Here is a 15747-nt window from a genome sequence, read left to right on the forward strand (position 1 = left end):
TCTGATTATCGGATTACAGTGTAAACAGGCAGTTAAGTGTGTTTTTCTGCATTTACGCAACATACTGGAGGAGATAGCCAGGACACCGGGCTCACCGTGGATTGTTGTCGGCCCCAGCAAACGCCGGAGACAGAGGAGGCACAGGAAGCAAAAGCGTGGTCGCCGGTCCGGACTACTCGCTAGGCTAAGGCAACAACCACATAAACCACCGCTACCCAACATCATTCTCACCAACGGCAGATCTATCACCAACAAAATGGACGAACTAAGACTACAGGCCGCCGCAAACAAATTCATCGCGGACAGTTGCATTCTGCTAATAACAGAGACGTGGCTACATGCACTTGTACCGGACGGAGCCATTGAGCTAGCAGGCCGCACAGCATTTCGCTGGGATAGAAACAAAGACTCCGGTAAGAGCAAAGGAGGGGGGTTATGCATCTACGTTCACAACAACTGGTGCACAAATACCACAATCATAGACACTGTTCTGCTGATTTGGAGTACCTGGTAGTTAGACGCAGGCCTTTCTACCTTCCACGTGAGTTTACCGTGGTCATAGTTACAGCTGTGTATATCCCACCGGAGGCTAATGCTAGCATAGCCCTAGGCTACCTCCATAGCGCTATCAGCAAACAAGAGAACACCTACCCCAAAGCAGCCCATATCATAGCTGGTGATTTCAATCACGCAGATTTAAAATCAGTTCTCCCCAAGTTTGAACAACACATCAAATGTGCAACCAGGGGAGAAAATACATTAGACAAGGCCTACTCAAACATCAAGAAGGGGTTTAGAGCCACACCACTACCACACTTAGGCCAGTCGGATCACCTATCCATTCACTTAGCACCAGCATACACCCCCCTCAGGAGAAAAGTTCAACCCACCACCAGGACTGTTAAAACTTGGCCTGAAGGAGCTTCCTCACAGCTACAGGACTGCTTTGAAAGGACAAACTGGGACATTTTTGGAAATCAGGACTTGGAGGAGTACACATCCACGGTACTCTTTTACATCCAGAACTGTGTTGACAACGTCACCGTCGACAAACTCATCCGGGTGTATCCCAACCAGAGGCCGTGGATGACAAAAGAGGTCCAAACTCTCCTCAAGGACCGCAACACCGCCTTCAGGTCTGGCGACAGAGCCCTGTACAGCGCTGCTAGAGCCAACCTGAAGAAAGGCATCAGGGATGCCAAAGCGGCCCACAAGAGGAAGATAGAGGACCACTTTAACAACAACGATCCACGGCGGGTGTGGCAGGGCATCCAGCACATCACCAACTACAAGCCCAGCAACAGCACAACAGCCAACGGCGACGCCTCACTGGCAGAGGAGCTGAACTGCTTCTTTGCTCGCTTCGAGGCAGAACCAGAAGAGTTCGTCACCATTCTCCCACCAGCCCCTAACAACAACAACAACTACACCCTCACTGTGCAGGAGCATGAAGTGAGGCGGGTGCTCAGGGCGGTGAACCCGAGGAAGGCTGCCGGCCCGGATGGCGTGACAGGAAAGGTTCTGAAGGAATGTGCAGACCAGCTCCCCGAGGTCTTCACGAAAATCTTCAACCTGTCCCTGTCGAAATCCATCATCCCACCGTGCCTGAAGTCTGCCACAATCATCCCACTACCAAAAAAGCCTGTTATCAGCGGCCTGAACGACTACCGACTGGTCGCTCTCACACCAGTCACCATGAAGTGTTTCGAGAGGCTGGTCCAGCAGCACATCAAAGCCAGCCTCCCGCCCACCTCCGATCTACACCAGTTTGCCTACAGAGCAAATAGGTCCACTGAGGATGCCATCGCCACTGCTCTTCATACTGCACTGACCCACCTCGAACACCAGGGGAGCTATGTGAGGATGCTTTTCATTGACTTTAGCTCCGCCTTCAATTACATCATCCCCAGCAGACTGGTCACCAAACTCATGGATTTAGGACTCTCCCAACCCATCTGCCTCTGGATCAAGGACTTTCTGTCTAACCGCCCCCCAGACCGTCAGACTGGGCCATCACCTCTCCACCCCCATCACACTCAGCACCGGCTCCCCACAGGGCTGTGTGTTGAGCCCCATCCTCTACGCCCTCTACACCCACGATTGTTCCCCCGCCCACTCCACCAACACCATCGTCAAGTTTGCGGACGACACGACTGTGGTTGGATGTATCTCAGGAGGAGATGAGACAGCCTACAGGGAGGAAGTCCAAAGACTGGCAGCGTGGTGTTCAGACAACAACCTCATCCTAAACACCACAAAAACAAAGGAAATTATCATAGACTTCCGTAAGAACAGTGCAGCCCCCAAACCCCTATTCATCAATGGGGACTGTGTGGAAAGGGTCTCAGACTTCAGATTCCTGGGCACACAAATTACGGAGGATCGCTCCTGGACTACAAACACCACCACAGCAGTCAAGAAGGCCCAGCAGCGGCTCTACTTTCTGAGGATCCTCAGGAAAAACAACCTGGAGGAGAAGCTGCTGGTGTCCTTCTACCGCTGCTCCATCGAGAGTGTGCTTGCGTACTGTATAAACACATGGTATGCCAGCTGCTCTGCAGCGGACAGGAAAGCCCTTCAAAGGGTCATCAACACCGCACAAAAAATCACTGGCTGCCCACTGCCCTCCCTGAAGGACATCTTCAGCTCTCGCTGCCTTGGCAGGGCAGCCAACATCCTGAAGGACCCTTCCCACCCTGGACACAACCTGTTCCACCTGCTGCCCTCTGGCAGACGGTACAGGTCTTTCAAAACTCGCACAAACAGACTCAGAGACAGCTTCTACCCCATAGCCATACGTGAACTTAACAATGCAAAATAAGAAATAACACTCACATTCAACTGAATGGTTCTACCTCAGCTGCTATTGTTATTTATCTGTAATTTTTTTAAATTTTTTAATTTTTTATATGTATATATTTTTACCTTTTCTTATATATTTAAAATTGCTCTTGTGAATCGCACCATGGGATTGACTTTTAAATTTTGTTGTACCATGTGCAATGACAATAAAGAGATTCATTCATTCATTCATTGTCTCCTCATTCTCCCCAATACACTACACTTACATAGGTACCATGTCTGGCAGCAGAGCACAGCAGAATTAACAAAATCTCCTTGAGCTCATGATAAAATATTCATTGTCAATTGCACAAACTCTTAAGAAATTTGGCAGCACCAACAATGGTTAGTTCAAACCAATCATCTGTAGAAATAAATCAGAAATTAACCTGCAAGTAATAGATTATCTCACTAAATCTCAGTAGTATGGGGACAATCTGTGGTGGAACTCACATTACATACATGCGCATATGCGTAACTTGCCAAATTGGACACAAATCATCATCATTGGCCAATCATCAAGGAGAAGGTTAAATCGGAAGTGTCAGTGATGCAGTTGAACAAAGGGGACTATGAAGGCATGAGAGAGGAGCTGGCCAAGGTAGACTGGAAAGGGATCCTAGCAGGAATGACGGTGAAACAGCAATGGCAGGGCATTTCTGGGCATAATCCGGAAGACGCAGGATCATTTCATTCCAAAAAGGAAGAAAGATTCTAAAGGGAGTAGGAGGCAACCGTGGCTGACCAGAGAAGTTAGGTATAGAATAAAACTAAAAGAAAAGATGTATAACACAGCAAAGAGTAGCAGGAAGCCAGAGGATTGTGAAACTTTCATAGGACAACAGAAGGAAACAAAACGGGCAATACAGGCTGAAAAGATGAAGTACGAGGGGAAACTGGCCAGGAATATAAAGAAGGACAGTAAAAGCTTCTTTAGATATGTTAAGGGAAAAAGTGTAGCAAAGTCAAATGTGGGTCCCTTGAAGGCAGACACGGGTGAAATTATTATGGGGAACAAGGAAATGGCAGAAGAGTTGAACAGGTACTTTGGATCTGCCTTCACTAAGGCAGACACAAACAATCTCCCATATGTACTGGAGGACAGAGGATCTAAGGGGGTAGAGGAACTGAAATAAATTTTCATTAGGCATGAAATAGTATTGGGTAGGCTAATGGGACTGAAGGATGATAAATTCCCAGGGCCGGATGGTTTGCATCCCAGGGTCCTCAGGGAGGTGGCTCTAGAAATAGTGGACGCATTGGTGATCATTTTCCAATGTTCAATAGATTCAGGATCAGTTCCTGTGGATTGGAGGATAGTTAATGTTATCCCACTTTTCAAGAAAGGAGCGAGAGAGAAAACTGGGAATTACAGATCAGTTAGCCTGACTTCGGTGGTGGGAAAGATGCTGGAGTCAATTATTAAAGAGGTAATAATGGGGCATTTGGATAGCAGTAAAAAGGATTAGTCCAAGTCAACATGGATTTATGAAAGGGAAATCATGCTTGACTAATCTTCTGGAATTTTCTGAGGATGTGACAAGTAAAATGGATGAAGAGGAGCCAGTGGATGTAGTGTATCCAGACTTTCAGAAAGCCTTTGATAAGGTCCCGCACAGGAGACTGGTGACTAAAATTAGAGCACATGGTATTGGGGGTAGGGTGTTGACATGGATAGAAAATTGGTTGGCAGACAGGAAGCAAAGAGTAGGAGTGAACGGGTCCTTTTCAGAATGGCAGGCAGTGGCGAGTGGAGTGCCGCAAGGCTCAGTGTTGGGGCCGCAACTGTTTACCATATATATTAATGATTTGGAAGAGGGAATTAGGAGCAACACTAGCAAGTTTGCGGTTGACACAAAGCTGGGTGGCAGTGTGAACTGTGAAGAGGATGTTAGGAGGTTGCAGGGTGACCTGGACAGGTTGAGTGAGTGGGCAGATGCAGTATACTATAGATAAATGTGAGGTTATCCACTTTGGCGGCATAAACAAGGGGGAAGATTATTATCTCAATGGGGTTAGGTTAGGTAAGGGGGAGGTGCAGCGAGACCTGGGTGTCCTTGTACACCGGTCTCTGAAAGTTGGCGTGCAGGTACAGCAGGCAGTGAAGAAAGCTAATGGAATGTTGGCCTTCATAACGAGAAGATTTCAGTATAGGAGTAAAGAGATTATTTTGCAGTTGTATAGGGCTCTGGTAAGACCATATCTGGAGTATTGTGTACAGTTTTGGTCTCCTAATTTGAGGAAGGACATCCTTGTGATTGAGGCAGTGAAGCGTAGGTTCACGAGATTGATCCCTGGGATGGCGGGACTGACATATGAGGAAAGATTGAAAAGACAAGGCTTGTATTCATTGGAGTTTTGAAGGATGAGGGGATATCATAGAAACATATAACATTATAAAAGGACTGGACAAGCTAGATGCAGGCTAGAATTCAGGAGATTGAGGGGGGGATCTGATAGAAACTTACAAAATTCTTAAGGGGTTGGACAGGCTAGAAGATTATTCCTGATGTTGGGGAAGTCCAGAACTAGGGGTCACAGTTTAAGGATAAGAGGGAAGTCTTTTAGGACCGAGATGAGAAAATCATTTTTTATACACAGAGTGGTGAATCTGTGGAATTCTCTGCCACAGAAGGTAGTTGAGGCCAGTTCATTGGCTATATTTAAGAGGGAGTTAGATGTGGCCCTTGTGGCTAAAGGGATCAGGGGGTATGGAGAGAAGGCAGGTACAGGATACTGAGTTGGATGATCAGCCATGATCATATTGAATGGCGGTGCAGTCTCGTAGGGCCGAATGGCCTACTCCTGCACTTATTTTCTATGTTTCTATGTTGTGGGGGCAGGGATTGTTGTGGAGGGTGGATTGTGGGGGTGGGGCGTTGTGAGGCGGGGGGTTGGGGGGGCAGGGGGCTGTGGGGGAGGGGGGTTCTGTGGGAGGGGGGTTGGGGGCGAGGGTGTGTGGGGGCGGGGGGTTGTGTGGGCAGGGGGAGGTTGTGTGGGGGGAGAGGAGTGTGTGGGCGGGGGTGGGGGGATGTAGGGGGTAGTGAGCTCAGAGAAAAAACAGGGAAGAGCCATGGGGTAGAGGGGGGCATGATGGGGGCGGGGGAGGAGCCAGCGAGGGGGACCAGAGAGGTAGTGGCTGGAATTGGTGGTGCAATGGGGACTCACAATGGCTGCTGGTCGCTGGTCATTCTCCTCCGCCGGGATCAGTGTCTCCGCTTTCCGTTTGGCGACAACGGTGACATCTCCGACTCCAGGCTGGGCTGGGTCTCCGACTCTGGGATTGGGCTGGGTCTCCGACTCTGGGCTGGGCTGGGTCTCCCACGCTGGGCTGCTTGGGGCAGGGCTGCTCGTGGCTGGGCTGCTTCGGGTCCCTCTGAAAATTGTCCGGTTGGAAACATCCGCCGGCCATCCTCAGCTCCAGTAAAGACGCAATGGCGCAGGAAGGGGCGGATGGCGCAGGAAGGAGTGACAGGGAAGAGACTAATCCACGCAGCACTGACTGGCAGGAGAAGAAATCGTTCTGCGCACGCATGGTTTTTAAGATTTTTAAACCTTTTACGACATTCAACAATCGGAACGAAACTTGGTGCAATTGCAGCATAGGAGAATGATGAGTGATCTGGCGAAAAATCGTTGCACTATCGCAAACCGTTTTTGCGCAAATAGAAAGACCGCGCAACCGGAAGATAACAAGATCAGAGTTTTAGTTATGTGTGTATATATATATATACACACACATAACTAAAATATAATATATATAGAGAGAGAGAATAGATAGATAGATATGGATAGATAGATATAGCTATATATAGATAGATAGGTTTTATAAAGAAAAAACAAATTACCCCATAATTGTTGTTTTATTGCCAACAGTCATACAATTTTTGTAATAATCAACAGATACAAATGTAAACATAGTTTGGGAAAAAATGTTGCAATTCATTTATATTCAAAACAGCAGCCTCTGAGATACACATTACTATCTGATCAAAAGGCACATTTTTCATAGCACAGCTAGAAATTCAGTGTTGCCTGAATGAATCTGTGAAAAAAAATTATCTTATCTTCAGCAACTGTTTTAGATGCCTTAAAATAGTCATATTAACCTTCAATCTGCTGAATTAAAATGAACTCTATGCTGTTAGCACAACACTAGTGTTATAAGAGTCACATATGAAGACAATAATAGACAATAGACAATAGGTGCAGGAGTAGGCCATTCGGCCCTTCGATCCAGCACCATCATTCACTGTGATCATGGCTGATCATCCACAATCAGTACCCCGTTCCTGCCTTCTCCCCATATCTCTTGACTCTGCTATCTTTAAGAGCTCTATCTAACTCTCTCTTGAAAGCATCCAGAGAATTGGACTTCACTACCTTCTGCGGCAGAGAATTCCAGAGTCACAACTCTGGATGAAAAAGTTTTTCCTCATCTCCGTTCTAAATGGCCTACCCCTCACTCTTAAACTGTGGCCCCTGGTTCTGGACTTCCCTAACATCATGAATATGTTTCCTGCCTCTAGCGTGTCCAATCCCTTAATAATCATATATGTTTCAATAAGATTCCCCCTCACCCATCTAAATTCCAGAGTATACAAGCCCAGTCGCTCAATTCTTTCAACATATGACAGTCCCCCCATCCCGGGAATTAACCTCTCAACCTACGCTGCACTCCCTCAATAGCATGTATGTCCTTCCTCAAAGACAACTTGTATATATGCGGGAAACTGTGCATTAACTTCATGTTTGTGCTAAGCTTGATGGCAGTTTAGTCAATGATTTCTCCACTACTACTTATCAGAGAGTCCATAATTGGTAGTTGTTTATTTGGTATAGTAATATCATGAGAAAAGCCATCTCAACCAATAAAAACCACTAGTTTCAGCACTTTTCTGAAGGTTTTAACCTTCCAATTGATTTAAATAAAGAACTAATCTACCGCAGGCTTTGTGCGTATTTTATGTAACCTTTAATAAGCTAGTACGATTTGCTGCTATGCAATTATCTTGAAAATTGTTTGGCATCTATTACATCAAAATATTCTGTTACCTACAGTTCACAACCATGAGAAAAACTGTAACATAGCTATTCATTCAACTCACAGAACAAAGTAATTATACAAATTCAAGAATTGTTTTTAAATAACAATTATATTATGGTAAGTTCTGATTGTTTAAATCTCTGAGAAAACAGCATGTTATCTGCATACATTTACACAATATGCCAGATAAACTGCCTCATCAATAAAATATTAACTATAGAATAATTTATCGTCAGCTGTATCTAAAATGTACACTATGTTGGTTTCATACCAATATCAGTTCTATCTCTGTGCAAAAGCATTTGGTGCCTCAAAAAAATTAAAATAGTCTGCAGATGAATGAAAACCATTCAAAGTGAAAAATCCATGTAATAACCACTTAGCAGTGGCAGACACTTTGTCATTATGGTTCTCATGTGTTCTTAATTATTTAGATAAAAACATCACATTCATATAACGTTCACATAAATACAACATAAATAGGATTTCACTTACAATTTGTAAGGACAAAATAAACTACACCATCAATTTCAGGTTCATCACCACATAACTTTTGGATTGTTTTTCTAAAAGACTGTAGTTCCTTAAAATAGTAGCTGCATTTAAGTCATTTCAGTTATATGTCTTCCTTTAAACAGTTTAAATATTGTGCTTCTTTTGTAAAATGTTCCATTTGAAGAGATCAAGAAAAAAATCATAAAATATATTTTCTGCATCATGATTGCTAGATATCAGCATTTCATCTGTACAATAGTAAAGGATTCGATATCTCTTAGAAATATATTGGTTCAAGTTGAAACATAAAACACCTTCACACATCTTTTGGCCAATTCAATCTTCTGCAATATGAATTCAAGTAAAACATCCACTTCCTCTGAACCAGACAATATCATTTCACATAAATCAAACATTTATCACAAGATCTAAAGATCCCTCCATTTTTCCCATTAAATAACAGCCAGAGAATAAGAATTTCCACCAGATCATTAAAATCACATGACTGGCTTTTGCAATCATTGCGTTTTCTCAACCGATTGCTTCAGGCACAGTTCACTTCCAGATGAGACTATTGGCAAATTGTTGTCACGGTGATGGTAGATAAGGTGGCTAATGCTTTCAAACACATGATCTTTTGTCCGAACCTTTAAGAACACACAAATGTGAAAATGTTAGGACAGATATGCATCATTGCATTTCCTAGTCATCTCCGAAAAAATAACATTTTGAACTTGAATGATTATGACTTTTTGTTTAATTCTGTTTACAGCATTTTGATAAAATAAACTTTGGCTTATTTTCATGCTGCATGCAGCAATCGTAATAATAGTTCACTGAACAATTATGCAATTGTTATGCAGAACTTTCTTCTTGTAGATGGTGGTAAGTTTCTGGAACTCTATATTCTTGGGAGTTATGAAGGCTAGCTCATTACACACATTTGAAGTAGAGGTAGGTAATTATTTTTAAAGCCTAGAGTATGCATGATGCTGCTGAATGGCAAAGCAAGCTTGAGTGGCCCAGTGACTTACATCTGCTCCTATTTTCTTGTGTGCTGGAACAGAGGGTCAAACCATAGTCAGAGTGAAATGTACAGTTTTCTTTCAGATTTGGACTAGCCATAATGAGGATTGTTGGAAAAATATAGCCCTAAAAGATCAGATTTTATGGTAATTAAGATACTGTACAAAAGCCTGTCGGGAATATGTGTTTCCATGTAGAATATTTATTGCTTGCATCATGTAAATTCTGGCCAGTTTTATTGGAGTCAAATGCAGAACACCTCTGATATATCATACTAACAATATGACCTAATCTCAACCTCAGAAGATTGTCTTTTCCTATTCTGAAACACTAGTGGCACAGCGGCAGAGTTGCTGCCTTAGAGCAGCGCTTGCAGCTGTTCGATCCGACTACGGGTGCTGTCTGTACAGAGTTTGTAGGTTCTCCCCGTGACCACATGGGTTTTCTCCGAGATCTTCGGTTTCCTCCCATACTCCAAAGACGTACAGGTTTGTAGTTTAATTGGCTTGGGCTTGTATACTTGCTATAAGTGTAAATTGTTCCTAGTGTGTGTAGGCTTGTGCTAATCTGCGGGGATCGCTGGTTGGTGCGGACTCGGTGGGCCGAAGGGCCTGTTTCCATGCTGTACCTCTAAACTAAACAAGTTTGATAACCAATTCATTCCTAAACTGGTAATTTTGCAATGTAAAAGTATATATTCTAGCATTTAAACAATATCTTGACAGGTGCATGAAAGATTGAGAGGGATATGGACCAAAATAAGTCAAATGGGACTAGTTTAGCTGGGCATCTTGGTCAGCATGGACGAGTTGGGTCGAAGAGTCTGTTTCTTTGCTCTATAACTAACTAAATTCAGTGTAGTCCAATTTATTTTATTAGACCATTATAAACAGATAATGGATACTTGAATCTTTTGTAGAGGAATGTGTTTGAGAATAAGTCACAAAAATATACTGAGCATCGAAGGCACTGGTGCTGAAGGACCATCTTGTCCTCCTTCACTTCAGAACAACACACGACAGTCGTGATAAGAAGCAAAAGTTTCTTGTCACAATGGCTTTTAAATAAATGGCTTTTAGAGAATAATTAGGCTGCTTATGTTTATTAGAAATGTGTTACATGTAGATAAAGCTCACTACCACTGAATTTAAATGCATTCATTTACTGGCATTTCCAACTTAAGCGAGGTGCATGTGCAAAATAGGCAACATCAGATCTTCTGCTCATTAACCTACCTGCCAATAATCATTTCCATTGAAGTTACTGAAAAGAAGATTCAGACAGGTACAATGAGCATTTGATTCTATGTTGTCCATTTTATATTCTCATCTAATTTGGAAATTCAACCTATTTTGAAGCTTGTTGTAACATAAATATTCAATACTGGCATTTACTGGCAATACTGGGATGGAGGAAATGTCATGGTGTTTTTAATGAAGAAGGAAAAACATCAATACTCCAACAGCAATCACCTGTCGGTGAAGATCTGGGCGAACGTATGACTGTGTTTGTTAAAACAAGTCAGATGTTGCGTGCCTTCCCTTTTATTAGGTTTAGTTTAGGTTAGTTTAGATTAGAGATACAGCGTGGAAACAACCCTTCGGCCCACCGAGTCTGTGCCGACCAATGATCACCCATACACTAGTTCCATCCAGGACACTAGAGACAGTTTACAGAAGCCAATTAACCTACAAACCTGCATGGCTTTGGAATGTGGGAGAAAACCTAAGCACCTGAAAAAAACTCAGGTGGTCACAGGGAGAATGTACAAACTCCATACAGACGGCACCTGTAATCAGCACTGATTTTAGTGGTGTACAGCAGCAACTCTACCGCTGTGCCACTGTGCCACTCCATACATTTTCTAACTCATTTATTTATTGAAAAAATGAAAGAGAACTAAAGAGTCTACATCATAGACTCTAAGTCAAGCATGCCATCTGAGAATGTCGAAAGGTGTTTCAAACTCCCAAAGTATTAACGGGGGATTGGGAGTTGGGAGGCTTTTGAGTTGATGGTGGTTAACTACAGCCTTAAATGTGGAAACAGAATGATATATTGAAATAGTTCAACAGCACAAAATAGAAATCACAAAAGAATAAATTTGACTGTCTAATGAAGAGGAAGGGCTTATATTTCTGAAGTACATTTCTCATGTTAAAATCCCAAAGTTCTTTGTAGTCAATTAAATACTTTTAGAATTGTGAACATTATTATGATGTAATCAAGAAAGATTAATATTGGAGGAGATACCCTTCAAATCAAAGAGCTTATGTTCAGAATATTTCTATGCTAATCTTAATGAGCACTAAATATTTATTTGCAAAAATTGTTAATGTGCACATTTCATAAAAGAGAAACTGATATTGTTGCAGAAAATCTTGAATGCAAAGTGCCTTCAGTTTGGTAGATGTGCGTTGAATACATATGGTTGCTCCTTATTACACAGACGTAAGTGTTATTGGAAATTATATTAATGCGAGTATCAAACCTTATAAAATTGTGATTCAGAATATGACAGTCATTTCCTGTGTTTGAATGTTACTAGTTTTTGGTGATGTGTTATTGAAATCAGGCCAGAAATATCTTAACTTTGTTGATAAAGCTGGACAATCAAGAGAATCACAACACATGATACTGCTGATGCTCACTACCTCTCTATTGCATACTTGGCCATCCATACTGCTTGAACTATATAATGCCTGCTACATAAACAGCTTGTCCAATTCATCTTGCTATATACTAACAATGAATGTAACACTAGATCTGCCCCGCCATTATTAGACATATTAATTCTGGATCGGATTTATTATTATCATTAAGTAACTAGCCTTCAACATCTCTACTTTGTTTTATCATAAAAATTCTCCAGAAGGAAATAACTGGAACAAAACCATTTATCTAAACATGCAAGGATATGACAGTTAATTTTACATAGAAACATAGAAAATAGGTGCAGGAGTAGGCCATTCGGCCCTTCGAGCCTGCACCGCCATTCAATATGATCATGGCTGATCATCCAACTCAGTATCCTGTACCTGCCTTCTCTCCATACCCCCTGATCCCTTTAGCCACAAGGGCCACATCTAACTCCCTCTTAAATATAGCCAATGAACTGGCCTCAACTACATAGAAACATAGAAAATAGGTGCAGGAGTAGGCCATTCGGCCCTTCGAGCCTACACCGGCATTTGGTATGATCATGGCTGATCATCCAACTCAGTATCCCATCCCTGCCTTCTCTCCATACCCCCTGATCCCTTTAGCCACAAGGGCCACATCTAACTCCCTCTTAAATATAGCCAATGAACTGGCCTCAACTACCTTCTGTGGCAGAGAATTCCACAGATTCACCACTCTCTGTGTAAAAAATGATTTCCTCATCTCGTTCCTAAAGGTCTTCCCTCTTATCCTTAAACTGTGACCCCTAGTTCTGGACTTCCCCAACATCGGGAATAATCTTCCTGCATCTAGCCTGTCCAACCACTTAAGAATTTTGTAAGTTTCTATAAGATCCTCCCTCAATCTTCTAAATTCTAGCAAGTACAAGCCGAGTCTATCCAGTCTTTCTTCATATGAAAGTCCTGACATCCCAGGAATCAGTCTGGTGAACCTTCTCTGTACTCCCCCTATGGCAAGAATGTATTTCCTTAGATTTGGAGACCAAAAATGTATACAATACTCCAGGTGTGGTCTCACCAATACCCTGTACAACTGCAGTAGAACCTCCCTGCTCTTATACTCAAATCCCTTTGCTATGAATGCTAACATACCATTCGCTTTCTTCACTGCCTGCTGCACCTGCATGCCTACTTTCAATGACTGGTGTACCATGACACCCAGGTCTCGTTGCATCTCCCCTTTTCCGAATCGGCCACCATTTAGATAATAATTTTATATATGTTTTACAATTACTTACAATTCCATTGGGATCTACCAGGAGAAGATGTTTAGCCTGGCCATTATGCATGCCAGTTAATACATAGGATCCAGGATTAGTTGTACTTTTTCTCACAAGAAAATCACCATCAGTTGACAGAAGCTGCTCTGCATCCTTTCTGCTCATTTCCCCATGATACCACAGCTCTTCTTCAAGACATACTTTCATTACATCTGTGACTGTCTTGGATAAATGAGGATTGTCACTTGGGACAGGTGATGGTTTGATTGAGACTTGTTCACAACTTTGATACTTCAAGGCATGTTCAAATGGTTCTGGTTATAGTGGAAACAAGACAGAAACATATCATTAGATTCTCCTTTGGACAGTCACCTCAATCAATGAGCACTTTTTCACATTAACCAGGACTACTTTGGCTATCTGGGGATGAACTAAAACACAGCAACCTTACAAAAGATAGTTCAATAAACAGAATGCATTTGACCTTTTTAGGATTGAAAGCTAAATGTGTGTTATCGAAAGAGATATACTGTAAAGATATTTCATCTAGCAATTTTTCTGATTGAAGAGATTGCAGTTTAGCATCTTTCTTATTATCATCAACAATCAAACTAGCATCGATCATATCTCAGCTGGTAGCATTTGTTACATTGAACTGGAAGGCTTTGGGTTTGCCCAACTCTAGAATACAAAGATGTAAGCTGATACCACAATGCAAAATTGAGGAAGTTCTACATCACTTGAATGAGGTTTCCAAAGTGATATTCTGTCTGCTTCTTCTTACTAAAGCAAAAGTCCATTGGCATTATTTTGCAAAATGAGCAAGAGTTATGTCTGGTGATTTTACAATATTCATCCCCCAATTACTATTCCTGAGACAAATAATTTGCTTATTTAGGAGAGCTTGTCGTGTCCAGATTCTTCACGTGAAAATCAACTTCTGTGAAAACATAGCTTTAATCATGAATGTTTTCTACGTTTCCTTTCTGAACCTTCTTACTGTGCTTCACCCAACAATGGTATACAGGAACTAGAAGAAAACTGAGAAGTATGTGAGAAATTGATTCCTTAAAAACCTTACATAGCTCAAAACCTATTATGTTGTCCTCCTTCTCAGGCTCTTCCTCTTAAAAAAAACTATTGAGATTGTGGTTTGAAGGATGGGGAGAGGATAAAATGGGAGCCCCACAGCAGAACCACAAAGATCAATGAATCAGCAGCCAAGAAAAATTGAAATATTATTTAGAATAAACATATTACATGAGTTTATGCAACACCTTTTGTTTGCCCTACATTCTTTCCACCTTTAAACAGCGATTTAGCAATCCTTGACAGCAGATAAGAGCACAGTTGTTTAATAGGCAGAGCTGATAAATGTGATGCTGTAATATTTAGTAAATGGTGCATCACAGAAGCTCTGAAATGCAACACTTAATTTGTCTTGATAATTGCAAAAGACATTTAAAAAATGTATGAAAATAGCTGCAGATCTAGGGATTGGATTTATACCTTCACTCTGCCCACACAACCATTTGGGAGCCATTGTACTATATTGCCGTTCTTACGACTGTCAGCAATCAAACTAGCATCATTCATATGTGTAAGAAGAAACTGCAGATACTGGTTTAAACTGAAGATAGACACAAAAAGCTGGAGTAACTCAGCGGGACAGGCAGCATCTCTGGAGAGAAGGAATGGGTGACTTTTCGGATCGAGACCCTTCTTCAAACTGGTTAGGGATAAGGGAAACGAGAGATGTAGATGGCGATGTAGAGAGATAAAGAACAATGAATGAAAGAGATGCAAAAAAGTAACGATGATAAAGGAACCAGGCCATTGTTAGCTGTTTGTCGGCCTGAACCAACCTGATCTCCCGGTTGCTGGACACTTTAATTCTCCTTCCCATTTCTACACAGACCTTTCTGTCCTAGGTCTCCTCCATTGTCAGAGTGAGGCTGAATGCAAATTGGAGGAACAGCATCTCATATTTCGCTTGGGCAGTTTACAGCCCAGTGGTATGAATATTGATTTCTCTCACTTCAGGGAGCCCCGGCATTTCCCTCTCTCTCTATCCCTCCCCCACCCAGGTCACACTAGCTTCTCGTTTTCACCCTACAAACAGCTAACTATGGCCCGCTTCCTTTATCTTCGTTACTTTTTTGCATATCTTTCATTCATTGTCCTTTATCTCTCCACATCACCATCTATATCTCTCGTTTCCCTTATCCCTAACCATTCTGAAGAAGGGTTTCTAATCAATATGTCACTAATTTCTTCTCTCCAGAGATGCTAACTGTCCAGCTGAGTTACTCCAGCTTTTTGTGTCTAGCATCAATCATATCTCAGCTGGCAGCATTTCCCCATTGAACTGGAAGGCGTTGAGTCATACCTTGCCTCTGCCTATACAACCATTCATTCCTATCCCAACCTATTCCTT

At 42.3% G+C, this 15747-nt stretch overlaps 1 protein-coding gene across 1 annotated transcript in view; it reads right to left on the reverse strand.

Moving 5' to 3' along the window:
* Nucleotides 1–7799: 7799 nt before the first annotated feature.
* The window catches only part of shc3 (SHC adaptor protein 3), a 132476-nt gene continuing 124528 nt past the window's right edge, over nt 7800–15747 (reverse strand). The window contains exons 11-12 of the mRNA XM_033017729.1: nt 13329–13624; nt 7800–9030 (exon numbers count right to left, since the gene is read on the reverse strand). Of these exons, the coding sequence (XP_032873620.1) occupies nt 8902–9030; nt 13329–13624 (425 nt within the window). The 3' untranslated portion in view covers nt 7800–8901. The remainder of the gene's footprint in view (nt 9031–13328; nt 13625–15747) is intronic.

This window comes from Amblyraja radiata, chromosome 3 (assembly GCF_010909765.2).
Source record: "Amblyraja radiata isolate CabotCenter1 chromosome 3, sAmbRad1.1.pri, whole genome shotgun sequence".
Classification (NCBI taxonomy): Eukaryota; Metazoa; Chordata; class Chondrichthyes; order Rajiformes; family Rajidae; genus Amblyraja; species Amblyraja radiata.